Genomic DNA, 18,067 nt, shown 5'->3' on the forward strand with positions numbered 1-18,067 from the left:
ATGACACACAAGGTATCATGTAAGTCTAAATAAACATTACCATTGATTTTTTTGTTCACCATTGTTTCAACATTAAATGAGGGTGCATGTTAAAAAAATATCACTTTGTAATGTTGAATCAATAATATTACCATTGATATGAGGTTGAAATCTCAACATTAACTGAGGGTGCAAGAGTGATACTGAAACAACATCACTTTGTACGCATCAACACTGACTCGACATATTATCAATGGTTATGTTATCTGGGTTAAATAAATTCAGTGTCTGCCAAAACCCTGGATTACAACATATTCTGATGTTTTATTAATGAACTATGATCTCCAGAACATGTCCTCGAGGTAATTGCATGTGCCAACAAAGTGTAATGGAGGTGTCATTACTTCATTATTTCACTAGTTCTTACAGTTACCTGGCGGGGCATGTAATATTTCAACAATAACACATCAGAATATGTTGTAAAGCATGATTTTGTTAGAGAATGTCGGCACATACAGTAGTAGCACATATAAGAGACCTTATGATAAAATGATGGTGATGGTGACCTCTGACCCCGCCACGCCCCTCCCCCACCCAGACCATTAACGTCATGCCCACCTACGTCACGTTGACCTTTGACATTGGATTATCCTCTGGGGATTCGATATGACCAAAGCATATTGGAATAGTGATGTTGGCCTACAGACCTTTGGCTAAATTGAACATGGATTGTTTTTTTACTTTTGCACGGTATATTTGAGTTCCTAAGGTTTGTTTATGACTGCAGATATCGGGTCACATCTGTAGGCCACGTGTGCTGGCATCTCATGGGCATTTTATGAGGATCTCATTTCTATATATGTGCAAGTGACGAAAAATAACAAAAGAATATGCATGGTTTATTTTGTGAATCAGATTATGTACACGCAAACAAACACACAATTGGATGTATAAAAGGGAATAATACTCTTCTTTTAAAGAAGATTGTAATACAATTGTAACACTCTGAACAATAGTCAAGTCACCTTTATTTATATAGCGCTTTTTACAATGCAGATTGTGTCAAAGCAGCTTTACAGTGATAACTGGTGTATAATTGTGGCTGCACAGCAGCTCTTAAAGAATAGTGTCAATGCAGACAGATCAAAGCACTGTTGAATATCAAATGTCAAGTGTCCCCAACTAAGCAAGCCAAAAGCGACAGCGGCAAGAACCCAAACTCCAACAGGTGACATCAGGTGGCAAACAGGTGTTAAAATGGAGAAAAAAAACCTTGGGAGAAACCAGGCTTAGTCGAGGGGCCAGTTCTCCTCTGGCGAACAGTGCTTTGTTACGATTCAGGTTGCTATCATAAGTCCGATAGGATCGCAACATTTAAAGTATTTATTCCAGTTCCATCCAGCTGAGGATCGTATTCATCACGCCGGTATGGACGGTCTGTTGAGGAACTGTGGCACTGGCTGTCGTGTCGATGATGTCTTCACAATGGATGATCTAGTTGACTCGATCTCTGCTGATACTTCAGGGCTGCGTTGTGGTCGTGTCAAGGCGCAGGTCCTTGGTCTCCGCGGCCCGGCCCAGATCCGGTTGACTACGGTAAACCTCGGGATAAACAGAAAAACTAATATTAGCGTAGATGCCATTCTTCTTCTGATGTAACGAGTACATCTGGTGTTATAGGAAGTGTTCCCGGTTCCGGCTGACCTAATTTATGCAGCCTAATAATCCTTTAACGGATTTGAAAATATAAATTGATAATGTGTTATGTGTATGCCAGGTTAAAGAGATGCGTTTTTAGTCTAGATTTAAACACAGAGTTTTGATCCCGAACAAGTAGGAAGATTTTCCAGAGTTTGGGTGCCAAAAGGAGAAGGATCTAGCCTGCTGTTGATTTTGATTTTTAGGTTTATCAGCTGGCCTGAATTCTGAGATCGCAATAAACGTGAAGGACTATTGCATTAAGAGCTCGCTCAGGTACTGGGGAGCTAAACCATTTAGTGCTTTGTAACATTAGCAATTTTTAAAATCTATACGATGTTCAACAGGAAGCCAATGCAGTGATGACAGAACTGGGCTAATATGGTCAACTTCCTAGTTCTAGTAAGAACTCTAGCTGTGCGTTTTGTACGAGCTTAATAACAAACAATCACAATAGTTCTATAGTTAATAGTTAATATCAGGGGCATTATGTTTCTTTGATTTTTTTTCTTTAAACAAGTTTTTCTGAAATACAGTGTTTTACCACAGTTTTATTTTTTAACATACCATTCTTTTTTCGTCTGTAATTGTAACCATGGCATGTTTGTTTTTTATTTATCACTTTCATATTCCACTTAGTCCAAAAAAACTCCTACATTTAGCAATAATGTTAGTGAATGTTTCTTTCAGAGAACACAAGGACTATATATACACACAGGGGCAAACAAGCTAAACGAGGAACAAGATACACCTGGGGATCAATCAGAGAACTCATCAACATGAAAAAAGCTACATTGACCAACAGTCATGGATGGCACTAGGACAGAAAGTAACAAAAGAGTCGACGCATAAGACGGGGCAAACAGGTTGGGATCATGACAGGACTTGTGAGGAGAGTTAGGGTTCGTCTTGTTGATAAAAAATCTTGGAGACGAGGGAGTGTTTCCTTAACTCTATGTCCTTAACTTTATATGTAACTAAATTGGGACAGAGTGTCAACCATTTGAGGAATAAATTTGGTCACGGCTTAATAAGAAATGTGAAAATGTGGGTCCCACAGCCAAACCAGTTGAAAACCACTGGTATCTGATTCTTCTAAAGTGGACATATAAATAAGACTTTCTTTTTCTATATAACTGTTTGTCTAGATTTTACAGTGTATGTTAAAGAGGACTGTGATGGAGCGGTAAAGCCGCCTTATAGAGGGATTCCATTCTTTAAATTCACCATGACAACAGAGACTCACATGTCACAACAACTGAATCCTTACAAAACAACAAGTTCTGATGATGGATTTCTCTCTAAACACACTCATTTACCATAATGATAGGGTTAACACTTTGAATATTTTGTATTACAGACAATTCTAGAAAAGTGACACATTTCACTAACTACACACATATTCATTTTAGTTTAACTTTCACAACCTGCAAGGGATTGTTGAAATGAATTAGGAAACACTGACACCTAGGGGCCATGTGAGAATACTTCTGTCTGAAAACTTTCACTGATTTACTAACAGTTTTGTCACATATGTACTTTATCCTTCATACATCATACTTTATGGGGGGTAATAACATTAACCATCATAATACCTTTATGTTTTCATCGATATAGGCCTATGCTAATTCAATAAATATTCATTGTCTTATCGTCATCCTTAAAAGAGTAAAACAAAAACTCCCAACAGGAATGAAACATTTTAACAAGTGTACATCATTGTATTCATTATTTTGTGCTCAGACAATATATGACAATGATTCAGACAACCGTTAAGATCAGATGAATTAGCATGTTACCTACAGGTGATATACAGATATTTTGGATTCATTCACTAAATCATCATGTATTTTGTGTACAGTCTTGTTATGAAAGCAAACACTTGGCCTTGAGCAGAGTTAAAGAGTTAATTATCCAAAAATGAAAATACTGTCATCATTTACTCACCCTCATGTCGTTCCGAACCTGTAAGACTTTCGTTCATCTAACCTACATACTGCCATTTTAGCTCATGGTTTGACTCATTTTCTAAAGTTATTTTCTGAGCCAATCACCTGAGATGAGTTGCAAGAAAATGGCGTCATGTCAACACTGATTGGCTCATAACACCACAGGACACAATTCAGCATAGCATATATACATACTACATTTAAATGGCAGACAAATTACAAAATTCTGTTTTTGCAGAGGGCAAAGTTATTTCAGAGTTTTAAGTCTCCTTTCCTTGCTATCTCCAAATAATTTTCACAATTAGAACGTGTAACTCTTGTTCCCTGAGAAGGGTACAAGATGCTGCTTCAGAAACGACACTTCACGTCGTTCTCAGGCACTCAGGAGGTGTGGCAAAGGGACGCAGCATCTCGTTTTCTTCTCAGGGAACAAGGGTTACAGTCGTAAACCTAGACGTTCCCTTTCGAGGGAACTTGCGCTGCATCGGAACATCACTTTGGGGAATGAAATTCCCACTGCGCCACACCAACTAGAGTCTACCCTGGTGTGAAGCTTGTCAAAGCACAACTCAGGACAAGATGACTTGAGAACCCGGCATGGATGGAAGATCCAAGCTGTAATATCTTATGAAAGTGTGTGGGGAGGCCCAGCCAGCTGCATCACAGACATCTTGAAGGGAAGCCCCTGATAACAGGGCCTTGAAGAATGCCACTCCGCTAGTCAGGTAGGCAAATTGCACGCCTCGTATGCTTAAGAGATAGCCTCCACAATGTTTAGAGGCAGGGGAACCCTTCTTAAGTGACCCAATGTACACAAGTAGCTGGTCTGACTTCCTTCAACCTGAGGACCTATACGTATGTAGGCCTCCAAGGTTCTAACAGGGCATAATAAATGTAGCTTCTCAAGATCACCCGACACATGTGGTGGAGGATGAAAAGCCTGCAGAATTACAGACCATGCCACATTTGATGGCACCTTGGGTACATAGCCCTCCCAGGAGGCTAGTGGGAGCAACGGAAAGAGACTGCAGGTCCCCAACTCTTTTAAGGGACGTAATAGGCCACTTTGAAAGAGAGAAACTTCTCCGCCACCTTGTCAAAGGGTTCGAAGGGTGCCAGGGATAACTCTTCAAGAACCACTGCCAAGTCCCAAACAGGAACCCTGACTTGGACAACAGGACTCCGAGCACCACGAAGGAAACAAATAATAAATGGGTGGAGGAACTCCAGCACTGAAGCAACTGGGTCCAACTGTCATTCTCTGCACCATAAAGCAAACACATTCCACTTTAGGGCATAAAGTTTCCTCGTGGAGGGAGCTCTAAAGTTTATAATGGTCTCAACACTGCAGAGGTCTCATGTACAGCAGGCCAAAAGGTATTACGTTGGACGCTGCTGCCAGAAGCCATAGCTCTCTCTGAAAGTGTTTGACTGTGATGGCTTGGCCTAGCTTGATGTTGGTGACTGTAGTCAAGATGGTCTCTATACGAGCAGGAGAAAACTGTGCTGCATCATAACACAGTCCAATGTCACCCCCAGGAACGTAGTTCTCTACTGGGGAGACAGTGAGCCGTTCTTGACGTCTAGTCTCAACCCCATGCACCATATATGGTGAAGAACGACATCTCAATGCCGAACTGCCATCTCCTCCAACTGAGCTAGAAATTGCTAGTAAATTGTGGCACTCTACGTGTTTAGCAAAAAATGTCTTGAATGAAGAACATTTGGTGCTGGATAAAAATATTAAGAGGAAGATCATTATCATAAATGCCCATGAGTGCTTGTGGTGTGTAGACTACTACAACCCTGTTTTTGGATGCACCGCTCATTTTAAACTGTCCAGATGAAAGCGGAACTGTGGTGACCCATTGGAAAACATTGGAAAAAGACTTTTTGATTGATTTGGGTACAATGAAATGTTTAATGTCTTTTGTCTTTATTGTGTGACAGACATTATTCATGTGGACAGACAACAAGATCTATAAACCATAATGAAATGCAAAGCAATTTTAACAGAGATAAATTGAGACAGAGAAATATTCCTAACATCAACTCACTAAAGTGTATATGTATTTGAAACTGTAATTATAAGTGCAAGAGCAGTTGTAAAGATTACAAAGCATTACAAAAATGACAATATAAGCTGCATGCATTAATATGTGTATGCCTTATAAAGAGCATTTAAAGTGTGAAAGAGGCATCAGATCTCTGTCTGTTATGCAGTGATGGCGGCTTTGGCCGAGCCCTGAGGATTGATCTTCTCAGCTTCTCCATGATAGACGTGTACTGCTTCTTCCTTTCATCCTGTGAGAGTGAAGACGGATTGATCTCCAGGAATTTATATGCGTCCTTAGACTGAAGGCTGAAGATGCCCTGTGCTCTCTGACAGCACACACCAAATCTCTTCCAGTACTGAGAGATTAAAGACACACCAGCATTAGTCACAACACATTTACTGTAATACAGTGACACAAAATCATGTTGGCCGAAATCACTCACTATTCCCTGCATCTGTAAAAGTCATGGCAACAAGTCATGGCAAACTATTTTTTTCCATTTAACTTAAAATAATTTAACCAATTACAATGTCACTAGTGATCTGCATGAATGAATTATTTATATCAACAGTGCAATATTCCATAAAAAAAAAAAAAAAAAAAAAAAAAAAAAACAAGTATCGTTGATTTCATGGTGACTTTAAAGGGTTAAAATTAAAATTCTGTCATTAATTGTAATTAATTCTGTCATTTATCACATTCATAAAACTGAGGTTAATGACTGAAGTCACATGGATTACTTTAATGATGTCTTCTGGGGCTTGAAAGTGGTCTGCATAGACTGTCTATGGAGGGACAGAAATCTCTCAGATTTCATCAAAAATATCTTAATTTGTGTCTCGTTTGGAACGACATAAGGGTGAGTAATTAATGAATGAACTTAACTTAAGTTAAATTTGGTGGAAATTTTTCACTACATGGAGAATGAGTTAATGAAAATGTGGTCACTGATGTCACATATACTATATGTAACTTATCTTGGAAATCATAATAATTACATTTTAACAATATGTGCTTTGTTAGCTTTGTGGTTTCATTGACAGTTGTAAGATGAAATAAATACATGTACAAGTGATTAGACACTCATGTCTTTGTTTGAGTTTACTATGTTCTCCGCTTTGGATTCTGTAAAATATAGCGTCAGTTGTACACTATTAATCAGAGTGCATTATGGGTAGACAAAAACTACATAGGGAATAAAATTTAGAACTCAGAGAATATTAATGAAAGGCATAATCAACTTTCACCAGAAACATTCGCTCAGCATCTAACTAACCTTTCCTGCCATTTCGATGGAGTTCAGGAACTCATCCTTCATGTCACACATTGCAATCAGATCCTCCCCAACAAAGGTCTTCTCTTTCAGTGTGTCCAGTGTAACACCCACTTTCTCCCAGAACTTTTTAAGATCAACCAGAATTTGTCGGATTTGATCAAGACACCTCTGGACTTCCTTCAGGTGGACAGGACTGGGTATCGCACCTAGACAGACAACATACAACAGATTCTGATTCATGAGAGATCATTGGGAGCCTTCAGGCTGTGATGAACATGTAAACAGCATGATAATTTAAAAGCACAGAGAGACTCTCACCCAGTAGTATTTTGGAATTGGCCAACTTCAGCTGAAGATCAGTCAGTTGGATTTTGATGTTCCACTCTTTGGTTCGCAGACTGTTCTTTTCAGAGTTGAGATTGGACAGCTCGGATTGTTTAGCAGCAATGCCAGGCATGTTCGAAGCATCTTGGTGGCATGCAAAAAATGGAACAAAAGCTCTGAGAAACCAGGCACATTGTTTTTGTTTTTCATATTGTCTGACTTGATTCTGTAGTTCGTTGTTTTTGTCTTGATATCTTCTCTCAATTTCCTCCATATTTTTGACATTGCTTCTCAGCTCCTTTTCAAGATTGGCCAGAGCATCCTCCAGACCCTTCACCTCATCAGTTTGTTTCGTTATTTTTTCTTCGGTCTCTTTCTGTTCTTGATACACATCACTGGTGCATGATTTTCACATTTCGGGTTTGTTGGTCATACCTGAAAAATAGGTTGCATGTACAGTGATATGATCCACCAGTTTCACATGACAACAACACGCTACTAACGCAACTCAAGCAGGCCCCACCCACCGGGTGGGATTTATTTAAATGAGGAATATCTCTGAGGAGAATCTCAAAACTACAATGTTGGCTTTTAACTGTGCATTTCTGTAGTTTGTATCACAACACTCTCCAACAGCGGAATGCTACTTTTAATTCTTTTCAGTCTAATTCCTAGTCAAAATACAAAATCATAGTTTTATATATCATTTGTGATTGCATTTTCTAAAGATATGGCCAGACATGCAGTCAACCAATAACATTAGAGCGACAGCACTAGGAACGCCCACAAGCATCTTCACAGTAGAGAGACTAGCAACATACAGTAACAAAGTCACTGGCAGTGTGAACAGGGATTAAGAAAGTAAGAAAATCATTTGTTTGCGGTGTACTGATTGCTTGTTGTAAAATGCAAAACTACATCAGTGTTTTTACCTCTTCACAATGTCATCCACGGCTCTGATGATGTCATTGATCCATGTTCTGGCTTTCTCCAGGTATTGTACAGCCAGAACGGGATTTATTCTTCAGAACAGCATTCTTCAGCATCGGGAACAGTGAAGAGACCAGGTTGGAACTTGTGCCAACACACTACGAGAAAACATAAATTAACCACAAGGATAAGTTTAAAAGAACTGTAAAAAACAATGGCCCAGTGCACTAGTATCTATGGAAGCTTGCTTTTTTTTTTTTTTAGAAATTGTGAGTTTAAATCTCACAAGTCTGTTTTTTTATTTTCTCAAATTTTAATACCTGACTGCATACACAAGGAATTTTGAGGGAAAAAAGCCACAATCACCTTTTAAAGTTTTTTTTTTATTTCAGTCAATTACGAAAGAAGAAACATTAGTTCACAATAGAAGCATCTAAACTGGATTTGTTTTAGTTTTTTTAACATAATACTTGCATGTCAAAATTAACAGCATGGCTTTGAAACGACATAAGGGCGGGTAAATGAAGACAGACGTTTTACAATATGTAAAGCAGAACATGATGAATTAGTCTCACCTTCAGCAGAACAGCCTCAGAGGTTCCGAACAGCATTTGTGTTTCAATAGCTTGGTCTCTGATCATACGCTCCAGCTTTGGGAAGCCTCCCAGACACAAGAATGACAGATTATAGAGGAGAGCCGTTCGCTCCGCAGACGGAAGAAGCTCCTGGATGAACTCTGGACTCCATGTGGATTCACTGATGGCAAACTGAGAATCATCTGATGAGATACAAACCAAACATTAGTGATGAACTACCTCAGGTTCAATCATGAGTGAAATGTGTCATTTATTTTTATGTGCCAGCCTTGGTTACTCTCAGTGTTTCTTGTTGAAATAACATTAAAGAGGTGTGTGAACTCATAAGTATGATGTCAGACACTTTAATATGCTCTGGCCCCCTCCCTTTTCGCCGAGGTGATGACATATATGTAAGAAGCCAGGCATTGGATCAGAACCGGCAACTAAAAGAAGCTAGACTGTAGTGACAAAGTTTGAGGAATGAGTAAATGTGAATACAATGAATACAATGCTGAATAAAGTCGTAGTTTTTGTTATTTTTGGACCAAAATGTATTTTCGATGCTTCAACAACTTCTAACTGACCCTCTGATGTCACATGGACTACTTTGATGATGTTTTTATTACCTTTCTGGACATGGACAGTCTACCGTATATACATTTTCAATGGAGGGACAGAAAGCTCTCGGACTAAATCTAAAATATCTAAAACTGTGTTCCGAAGATCAACGGAGGTCTTACGGGTTTGGAACGACATGAGGGTGAGTCATTAATGACATAATTTTCATTTTTGGGTGAACTAACCCTTTAATGAAACTGTATGTATTTGTTCACTGGTTGTTGCATGCAATCCTAAAATGCAGCATATTTCAAAAAGGTATTTGCTGTGAGAAACGAATTGTGGGTTCGGGTCGTGTTTGGTCTTAAAGGTCCCGTTCTTCGTGATCCCATGTTTAAAACTTTAGTTAGTGTGTAATGTTGTTGTTAGAGTATAAATAAAATCTGTAAAATTTTAAAGCTCAAAGTTCAATGCCAAGCGAGATATTTTATTTAACAGAAGTCGCCTACATCGAACGGCCAGTTTGGACTACATCCCTCTACTTCCTTCTTTAATGACGTCACTAAAACAGTTTTTTGACTAACCTCCGCCCATAGGAATACACAAAAAAAGGGGGCGTGGTCTTGTTGCGCTCCCACGGAGAAGAGCAAGAGTTGCGTTTGTAGAGTGTGTTTGTCGCCATGTCGTTGAAACGCTGTTATTTTCATCCCGCAGTCCAATCACCTTTGTTTGGCCTTCCCACCCACATGGAAAAAACCTATATAAACATATATGTTTCAATATAGGTTTTGATATAGGTTTTACATATATGTGACATATATAAAATTGGCCGTTTTCCTATATTATATGTACATATATGTACATATATGTACACATAATATAGGAAAACGGCCAATTTTATATATGTCACATATATTAAAAACCTATATCAAACCTATATTGAAACATATATGTTTATATAGGTTTTTTCCATGTGGGACCAATTTCACGTGTTCGTGTAGCGGTGTGTTTTCTGCGTTGTGTCGTAATCAAAGACAGACTGTGAAAAATCTTGCCATCAGGTCCTCACTTTATTCTGTATAACACAAATGGCAATATATGAGGACTTGTGCAGCATACAAACAGCATGCGGCAGCAACGCACAACGCTGAGAAAGAGAGATATTAAAAGTAACTTAAGTAAAGAAAAATAATCAACGAAACATCTGAATGTACATCACAGAGGGGTTTTGGATTACAATCATACAAATATATCATGTGAATTCAGCTGTTACATGAAACATGGCCTTAATTGAATCACCGCAAAAACTTTGTGCGACCTACCGCTGTGATGTCTCATGCAGACTGGGAAGCAGCAAAGTGCGTCAACACCCCAAGTCAGCATGGCGGCAGGAAACCCCAAATATGGTCATGGCAAGTGGAATCACAAAATAATTGTCTAAATACATAACTGCTACATTCGCACATACATAAGTTCTTGCATAATTTTTTTCGTTAATTCTTAGTTTTTGCCTTGATAATAGAAAATATGAGCTAGGCATCATGTATGACAGTCAAAAATGAGATATGAGCTACAAAATGACCAGATCCTGCCATTAGCTATATAGAAGACATATCTTGTATGTATAGGGCATATATATGGATATGAAGAAGCAATACAGGAGACCTATATTTCCTGTATATGCACATATATGCACCTCAATTTTGCCTATATGTGGCATATATACACATATATGCAGTATATATACGCATATATGCAGCATATATATAGCATATATGCAGTATATATGCGCATATATGCAGCATATATATTATCATATATGTGCATATATGCAGCATATATGTACATATACACTGCATATAGGTTTCATATATGCGCATATATCCACATATAGGTTCTTTCCATGTGGGCAGGGACGCTGTACTTAGAGATCAATGGTTACAATTTATGTTTAACTCTGTTCCCGAAAATTATAATCCACATGTAAAACTATGTGCAGCACATTTTGCTGAGGACAGCTTCCTCAATCTCAATCAGTTTAATGCCGGATTCGCACAAAGATTATTCTTGAAAGATGGAGCAGAAGCTGCTGTCGAATCACAACACAGGAACCGCTGGCACAATCAGAACTCGTTTCGTATTTCTGAAGGAGGGACTTCATAGAACAAGGAAGTCATCAGCCCGTTTTTATGACAGTGGAAACAACGGTTACAGATAAGTAAATTATGTGAAAAATACTGTGTTTTTTTTACACGCGAAACATGAACACATGTTATATTGCACACTATAAACACAATCAAAGCTTCAAAAAACCACGAAAAACGGGACCTTTAAAATGTAACAGTACCAGTCGAGTTGGGTTTAAAAATCCAGGCCGGGTTTGGGCTTCACAAAAATGAACTTACTTTCCTTTTAGAGTCTGATGCAAAGCTTTTTGGCAAATCTGCAGTAACTCATTCACATAACTTTAAGTGCAATGCACTTTCAGTAATATTTTGAGAATTTGAGTAGGGTGAACTTGTTTCACTTAGTAAATTTGACTTTGTTTTTACATTCATGGCTTCATATCACAGTATGTGTGCAGTCAGTTGCATTTAGACTATGAAAACACTTGCTGGTTTGCCCTGGTTGTATCCACGATCAATTTTGAAGTCTCAAATTGCATTGACACAACATAATGTTCTGTGTGAAATCATGGAACTCAAATCACAAGCCACATTACAGCTTCTTCCAGACATTTGCTACCTTGCTGGATAAATGTTTGCAACACAGAAGTGCTATTTCAGGATAAATTAATGAGTTTGAAATGAAAAGTGTCTCACCTATGCAATCGGCCATCATTTTTTTTAATGGAGTGTTGACTGGTAATGCGTCCAACTGTAATGTATCTAAAAAATATGATAGAACATGTGATGCAAGTAGAATCAGCTTCAGGGGTGGATTTACAATCCTCTTCTCTTATGTTATATAATCAGTATGTAATCAGATAAATAGTCTTTTTCATTTAGTACATCTATTCAGATAATGTTACTGTCTTATTTCCAAACTTTCAGTTTTTGCTAAGATCATCGCAGAGCCATCACTGGTTGTGATAAATTATCCTATTGTTACCTTGGACAGAAAGCATCATTGCACTGCCTTATTTGTGGATCTGCTTAAGGCGTTTGATTCAGTGGATCACAAATGGCTGCTGAACAAACTTAGGAATGCTAGTGTCAGCCCTAAGGCTGTAAATTGGTTTAAAAACTATTTTGTAGACCTAACACAGTGTTTCTATGTTGAAAAATCAGGTTTTCTTGAGATAAGTTCAGGCGTTCCTCAGGGTTCCATTTTGGGACCTGTTTTATTTTCTATTTTTACAAATGAAAAGGACATTCAAGCTAAACTTGTAATCAGATGACTCTATTATTTATTCCTATGCTCCCTATAGGCAGTGCAAAAGCTTCAGATTGCATTGTTTTTCCAAAAGTTTGCTTGCACATGGTTAATGATGCTAGTGTTTTCAGGTCAGATGGTAAATCCATTGGAAGGGTGTTCTTGTGCCAGTATTTGGGTATAATCTTTCATTTAATGTACATATTGATTTTTTGCATGTAATATTTTAAGTTAATAAAGATTTGAAGTAAATTCTTATGTACACTAGCAGTGGACTACATAAAAATCCACATACTCAGAATTAGAAACATACAGTATCTGTTTTCTTTACTCAATCAAAAGACTAAAAACACAACTACAAGCCAATATCTTGATCAAAAGATTGAGTATAGACTTTTAAGTCAAGTATACTTCAGTGTAATTTTAAGCATATTTCTAAGAAGTACATAAAAAGTAGACTGAGAGTACACTTTATTTTTAGTTTAAAAGAAGTATATAAAAAGCACACTTTTTTAAGTGTAACCATGGTATTTGTAGTAAACTGTGATTTTACAAATGGTAAAAAAAAATGGTTACTACATTTTTGCTATAATAAAACCATAGTTAATTTTTTATAATGCTAGTTGGTTTAACCTACTTAGGATAGCCACTACAAAGTATATTTAAAGTAAATTGTGAATAGAAAGTATAATACACTTACCGTATATTCTGTGTTCTCCTGAAAGACTTCAGCTGTCTTGCGCTTACAGACAGCATATTTATGCCTCAAATCAGATATCACGTGATGATGTGGTGAATCAGGGATGAATTATGACTTGCCAAGGCCCTGGGGCCAATTACCTGAGGGCCTCTCCCCTACACATTTTTCCATTCTTTCCCGTAACTGCACATTCACAGTAATAGAGAACAAAATTATGATGAAAAAAATTTGAATATTCAAACCATTCTCACTCTGAGGCCTCAAATCTCTTTATATAGATTCATAACAAGCTTTTCCAACTTTGTAACAAAAGAGGTCTTTAACATTGTGTTATTTTTATCTTGTCACACAAAGACTGAAGCACAAAGAGTGGTTCAAATAAATAAAATGGGATGGGACAATAGTTATATAAGAGGTTTTGGGGCCTTCAAACAGTAACAGAGCCAAGAGCCTTGTTTACAGTTTTTTCTGATGGCTTAAGCACATTTTTTGTAACTATTGGCTATTTTTGCAAAACTCTACACACAAATAAGAAAACCCTTCACCAAATCAGCAAAACATTGTAGTTCTCTTGCAAAAGCTAATAAACCTTGCTTAACTCTTCAAACCTTCGTAAAAAGGTTTTTTTCGTATCAGACAGTTAACACAAGCCATCACATTAATAAGCACACAATGCGCCAACTACACACTGATGGTATGAATAAAAAACACATCTGGCTTTTGATTTCTCTGTGCACAAGGTAGGCTATGTCAGTTTGAGGTCGTGTCATAGTTCTATAAACATACAGGGATGCAAACTTCAAGTACTTGGTGTTTATTTACACACATCAAAACAAACAAAACAAAGTGTTTTTTTTTTCCCAAGTCAAAAAAAAAAAAAAAAAAAAAAAATCTGTCTATATTGTGTCGTCTCTCTGGGTCCGGCCACAAAATTTCATCTACATCACATGCAATGTCCTAGTCCAAGGCACTGGGGAAAATATCTTCAAGAATTGAGAGTATGGGGGGAGGTTGAGTACAGTGAAGAGTAGGTGATCTGTAAACCAGTTGCAGATCAAAGCAGCCCTATGGAAACTAACATTGTCCCATATGATGACGTATCTGGTCTGCTCTGGTCTCTGAGCATTAGTGAACATGTCATGTAAGGTGTCCAGGAATGTAATAATGTGTACAGTGTTATATGGGCCTAGGGTTGAACAACACCATTTTGACTTAGCTGCACACATAGTTATGTTACCACTACGTTGCCCTGGGACATTGATTATGGCACGGTGTCCAATAATGTTCCTGCCACGTCTCCTTGTTTTAGTGAGGTTACAGTTTTTTATAGACGCTAGGACACATTTCTCAATACTTAGGTCACTTTTGCAAAACTCTTTACACAGTTCTCCTAACCAACTTTCATCTTGGCAAAGCAGTTCATTTCACATCCAAAATGCACTACAACTACCAAAACACTGTATTCAGGTCTCAAATCAACTCATTCTTCCAGAACACTAGCAAAGGTTGACAGCCGACAAACACACTTTGTCACCCACAAAACAATGACCTAAAAAACACTAACAACATGTAGCATTATACAATGTTTTCTTGTGTAAAACAAGGACATAACTCTGTTTATAATTCACTGCAATATATGTTACTGGAATGAATCAGACATGATGCAGAATTCACCAATATTTTATGTCGTTTATTTATTTTTATTTTTTTGCACTGAGTAATTCCAAAATACAAGAATTTGTATACACACCATACACTGATACAGATACAATTCAATTGTTTTTATAGCATTTAATTTTAAGATTTAAAATATATTTCATTAAAATATTACTGTAGAAATGTAGCAAATTGCTGTCTTATTCAGTTTTGTATTGTTATTGTTTTGAACATAAGTTTAACAGTTTTGAAAACAGTATGTAAGCATGTGCAAATTGGCCTGTACGTACAAAGAGTTTTGGCAGTTGTTGTGTCTGAGTGAGAAAAGAATTCATGAAATTTGAGAGATGTAGTCATTGAATGCATTTTGTGCCAAAGCAATGATAATTGATCCTCAGTTTAGCCCACATAGACTTCTGTTGTGCTCACTGTGTGAAGAGTTTTGCAAAAGTGACCTAAGTATTGAGAAATGTGTCCTAGCGTCTGTAAAAAACTGTAAAACCTGCCTCATCCACAAAAAGCTGCTCATGACCCATGGCATCTGCCTCTAGCTCCATCACTCTCTGGTCAAGACAAAACAAATGCAGCACAGTAGGCCCATGCACAGTACTACAGTATGCATGTCCAGATTCAGTACCACTGATACTATAGCTTACCTGCACATAGTCATATCGCAGTTGTTTTACACGTTCACTGTTTCTTTCAAAAGGAACTCTGTAGATTTGTTTCATTCTGATTCTGTTGCGGGCAAGTACACGACTTACAGTTTTTCTTGATTGTTTACACACATTTTTTGAAAGCATGCCTCATACTCTCAGAACTCTACACACAAATCAAACAACTCACACACAATGGGCAAAACCCCTCAATTCTCCTGCAAAATGAAACTTTACAGTCAAAACAATGTTCTTTCTTCTCAAAATGGTATTTTGTTTTCAAATGACACACACAAACCATCATATGAATAGACATTTATAAGAACCAGTTGAACACTGATGTGCTCTATGTAAAACACTATGATGAATGGAAAACACTTCTCCATTCATCATAATGACTTTGGTCTTTATTTGGTTCAGTGTTACACTTACTACAGACAGTACATACATAAGTGTGTTGTAAAATATTTGTAGTATATATATATATATATATATATATATATATATATATATATATATATATATATATACACATACATACATACACACACACACACACACACATATATATATATATATATATATATATATATATATATATATATATATACATACATACATACACACACATATATACATATATATATATATATATATATATATATATATATATATATATATATATATATATAAGAATTTACTGTATACAGTTACAGTAAAAAAAAATTATGCTGCTCTGCCTCTGTTTCCATTGTTGGCATCCATTGCTCCAAAACAGAAGAGCTCACCTGTTGCCCTTTTATGCTAAAGCTCTGTTTGCTAATTGTAAAAATGTGTGACAGGTGTTTGCCTATGTGATGAGTCAGTGTGCATATTTGAATGGCAGTGTGTTCCTTGTGAAAACAAGAGACTTTTCTGCCCGAAAATTGTGCCAAATGCAGAGAATTGTGTGTAGTGTTTTGAAAAAAGTGTGTTTTAGAACTGCAATGTGAGTGTAAAGCAGGAATTGTGCTTGTAGTTTAGCAGAATTGGTTCAGGGGGTTGGTGCATGAGTTACATGCTTGAGGTCATTGTGTCTCAAGTACCAATATTTGTGTGTAAACAATTGAGAAAAACTGTAATACAGAAATGCTCACATTGTGTATGTTTTGGAAGGTGGTGTCATCCTCAATTATGCACTGCTGATTTTCTCGTAGCCTTATGGAATTATTTGCAATCACCATATTGACAATATGGGTCTCTTGTTCTGCAGTAAACATTCTTCCCCTGCCCCCAGCATCTGGACGTCTAGCAATTCTGTAAAGTAACAATTTCAGTATTTGTTTATTACATGTATGGTATTGTTGTGTTTCTCATTAGAGTATGGCAGTGCTACAAAACTTAGTGCAAAGTGACTGTACTAACCGATTTTCATTTCGAAATGTCCTTATGATGCTTGCTACAGTGTAGCGGCTCAAGTTAGGCTGAACCCGTTGGCCAGCTTCCCTCAGGGTCATTCCATGGTTGATTACATGGTCCACTATTGTAGCTCTGATGTCATCAGTAATTCTATTTCTTACTCTTCTTACCCTTCCTCTTCCGCCTCCTCGTCCTCCTCTTGCTCCTCCTCGTCCTCTTCCTCTAACTTCATCCTCCTTGTCCTTGTCGTCCTCTCCCTCTCGCTTCTTCACCTTCGCGTCCTCTTCCTCCTATTTCTTCACCTCCGCGTCCTCTTCCTCCTCCTCTTCCTCCTACTTCTTCACCTCCACGTCCTCTTCCTCTGCCTCCTCTAATTCTCACTCTTCTCACTCTTCCTGCTCCCTCCATTGTACTCCACACGGACAGCTTACCTGTGGCTTATTTATAGTGCTTAGGCTGATTGCAAAGTGAACTAATTATCTAAAACAGTTTTCACATGTGACAGTGTGCCAGACAGTTGGCAAAATAGTGTAAATAATAGCCATACATGTGTATAGTTTTACTAGGAGTGTGTTAATCATTTGGAAATTGAGTGTAAAGCAGTGAGTTGTGTTTACAGTTCCGCAAAAAGAGTGCTGTGCAGTGGATTGTACCTACAGTTTTGCAAAGTGTGTGTTACAAAATTGCAAACTGAGTGCAAAGCAGTGTTTGTGCTTTTAGTTTTGCAAACTCAGTGAGTGGTTTTGCTATAAGTATTAATAGTTTTAGAAATTGTACTATAAGAATCAGGGTTAGGGTTTAAGCATTCAGAAAAAAACTGTAAGAGGCCTTGTATATTGTATTACAGTTTTTTACGATTGCTTACACACTAAAATTAAAAATAACACACAGTTACTAAAACTCCACACTCAAGGAGCAAAACCTTAGACCAGA

The 18,067-nt window shown here is 37.5% G+C and overlaps 1 protein-coding gene across 1 annotated transcript in view; it reads right to left on the bottom strand.

Annotated features, from left to right (window-relative positions):
* Positions 1-13,443, bottom strand: part of LOC125258077 — a 28,819-nt gene extending 15,376 nt beyond the window's left edge. The window contains exons 1-3 of the mRNA XM_048174899.1: positions 13,425-13,443; positions 12,172-12,237; positions 8,789-8,991 (exon numbers count right to left, since the gene is read on the bottom strand). Coding sequence (XP_048030856.1) covers positions 8,789-8,991; positions 12,172-12,190 — 222 coding nt within the window. The 5' untranslated portion in view covers positions 12,191-12,237; positions 13,425-13,443. The remainder of the gene's footprint in view (positions 1-8,788; positions 8,992-12,171; positions 12,238-13,424) is intronic.
* Between the last annotated feature and the right edge of the window lie 4,624 nt (positions 13,444-18,067).

The sequence above is a fragment of the Megalobrama amblycephala genome, linkage group LG22 (assembly GCF_018812025.1).
Source record: "Megalobrama amblycephala isolate DHTTF-2021 linkage group LG22, ASM1881202v1, whole genome shotgun sequence".
In the NCBI taxonomy this organism is placed as follows: domain Eukaryota; kingdom Metazoa; phylum Chordata; class Actinopteri; order Cypriniformes; family Xenocyprididae; genus Megalobrama; species Megalobrama amblycephala.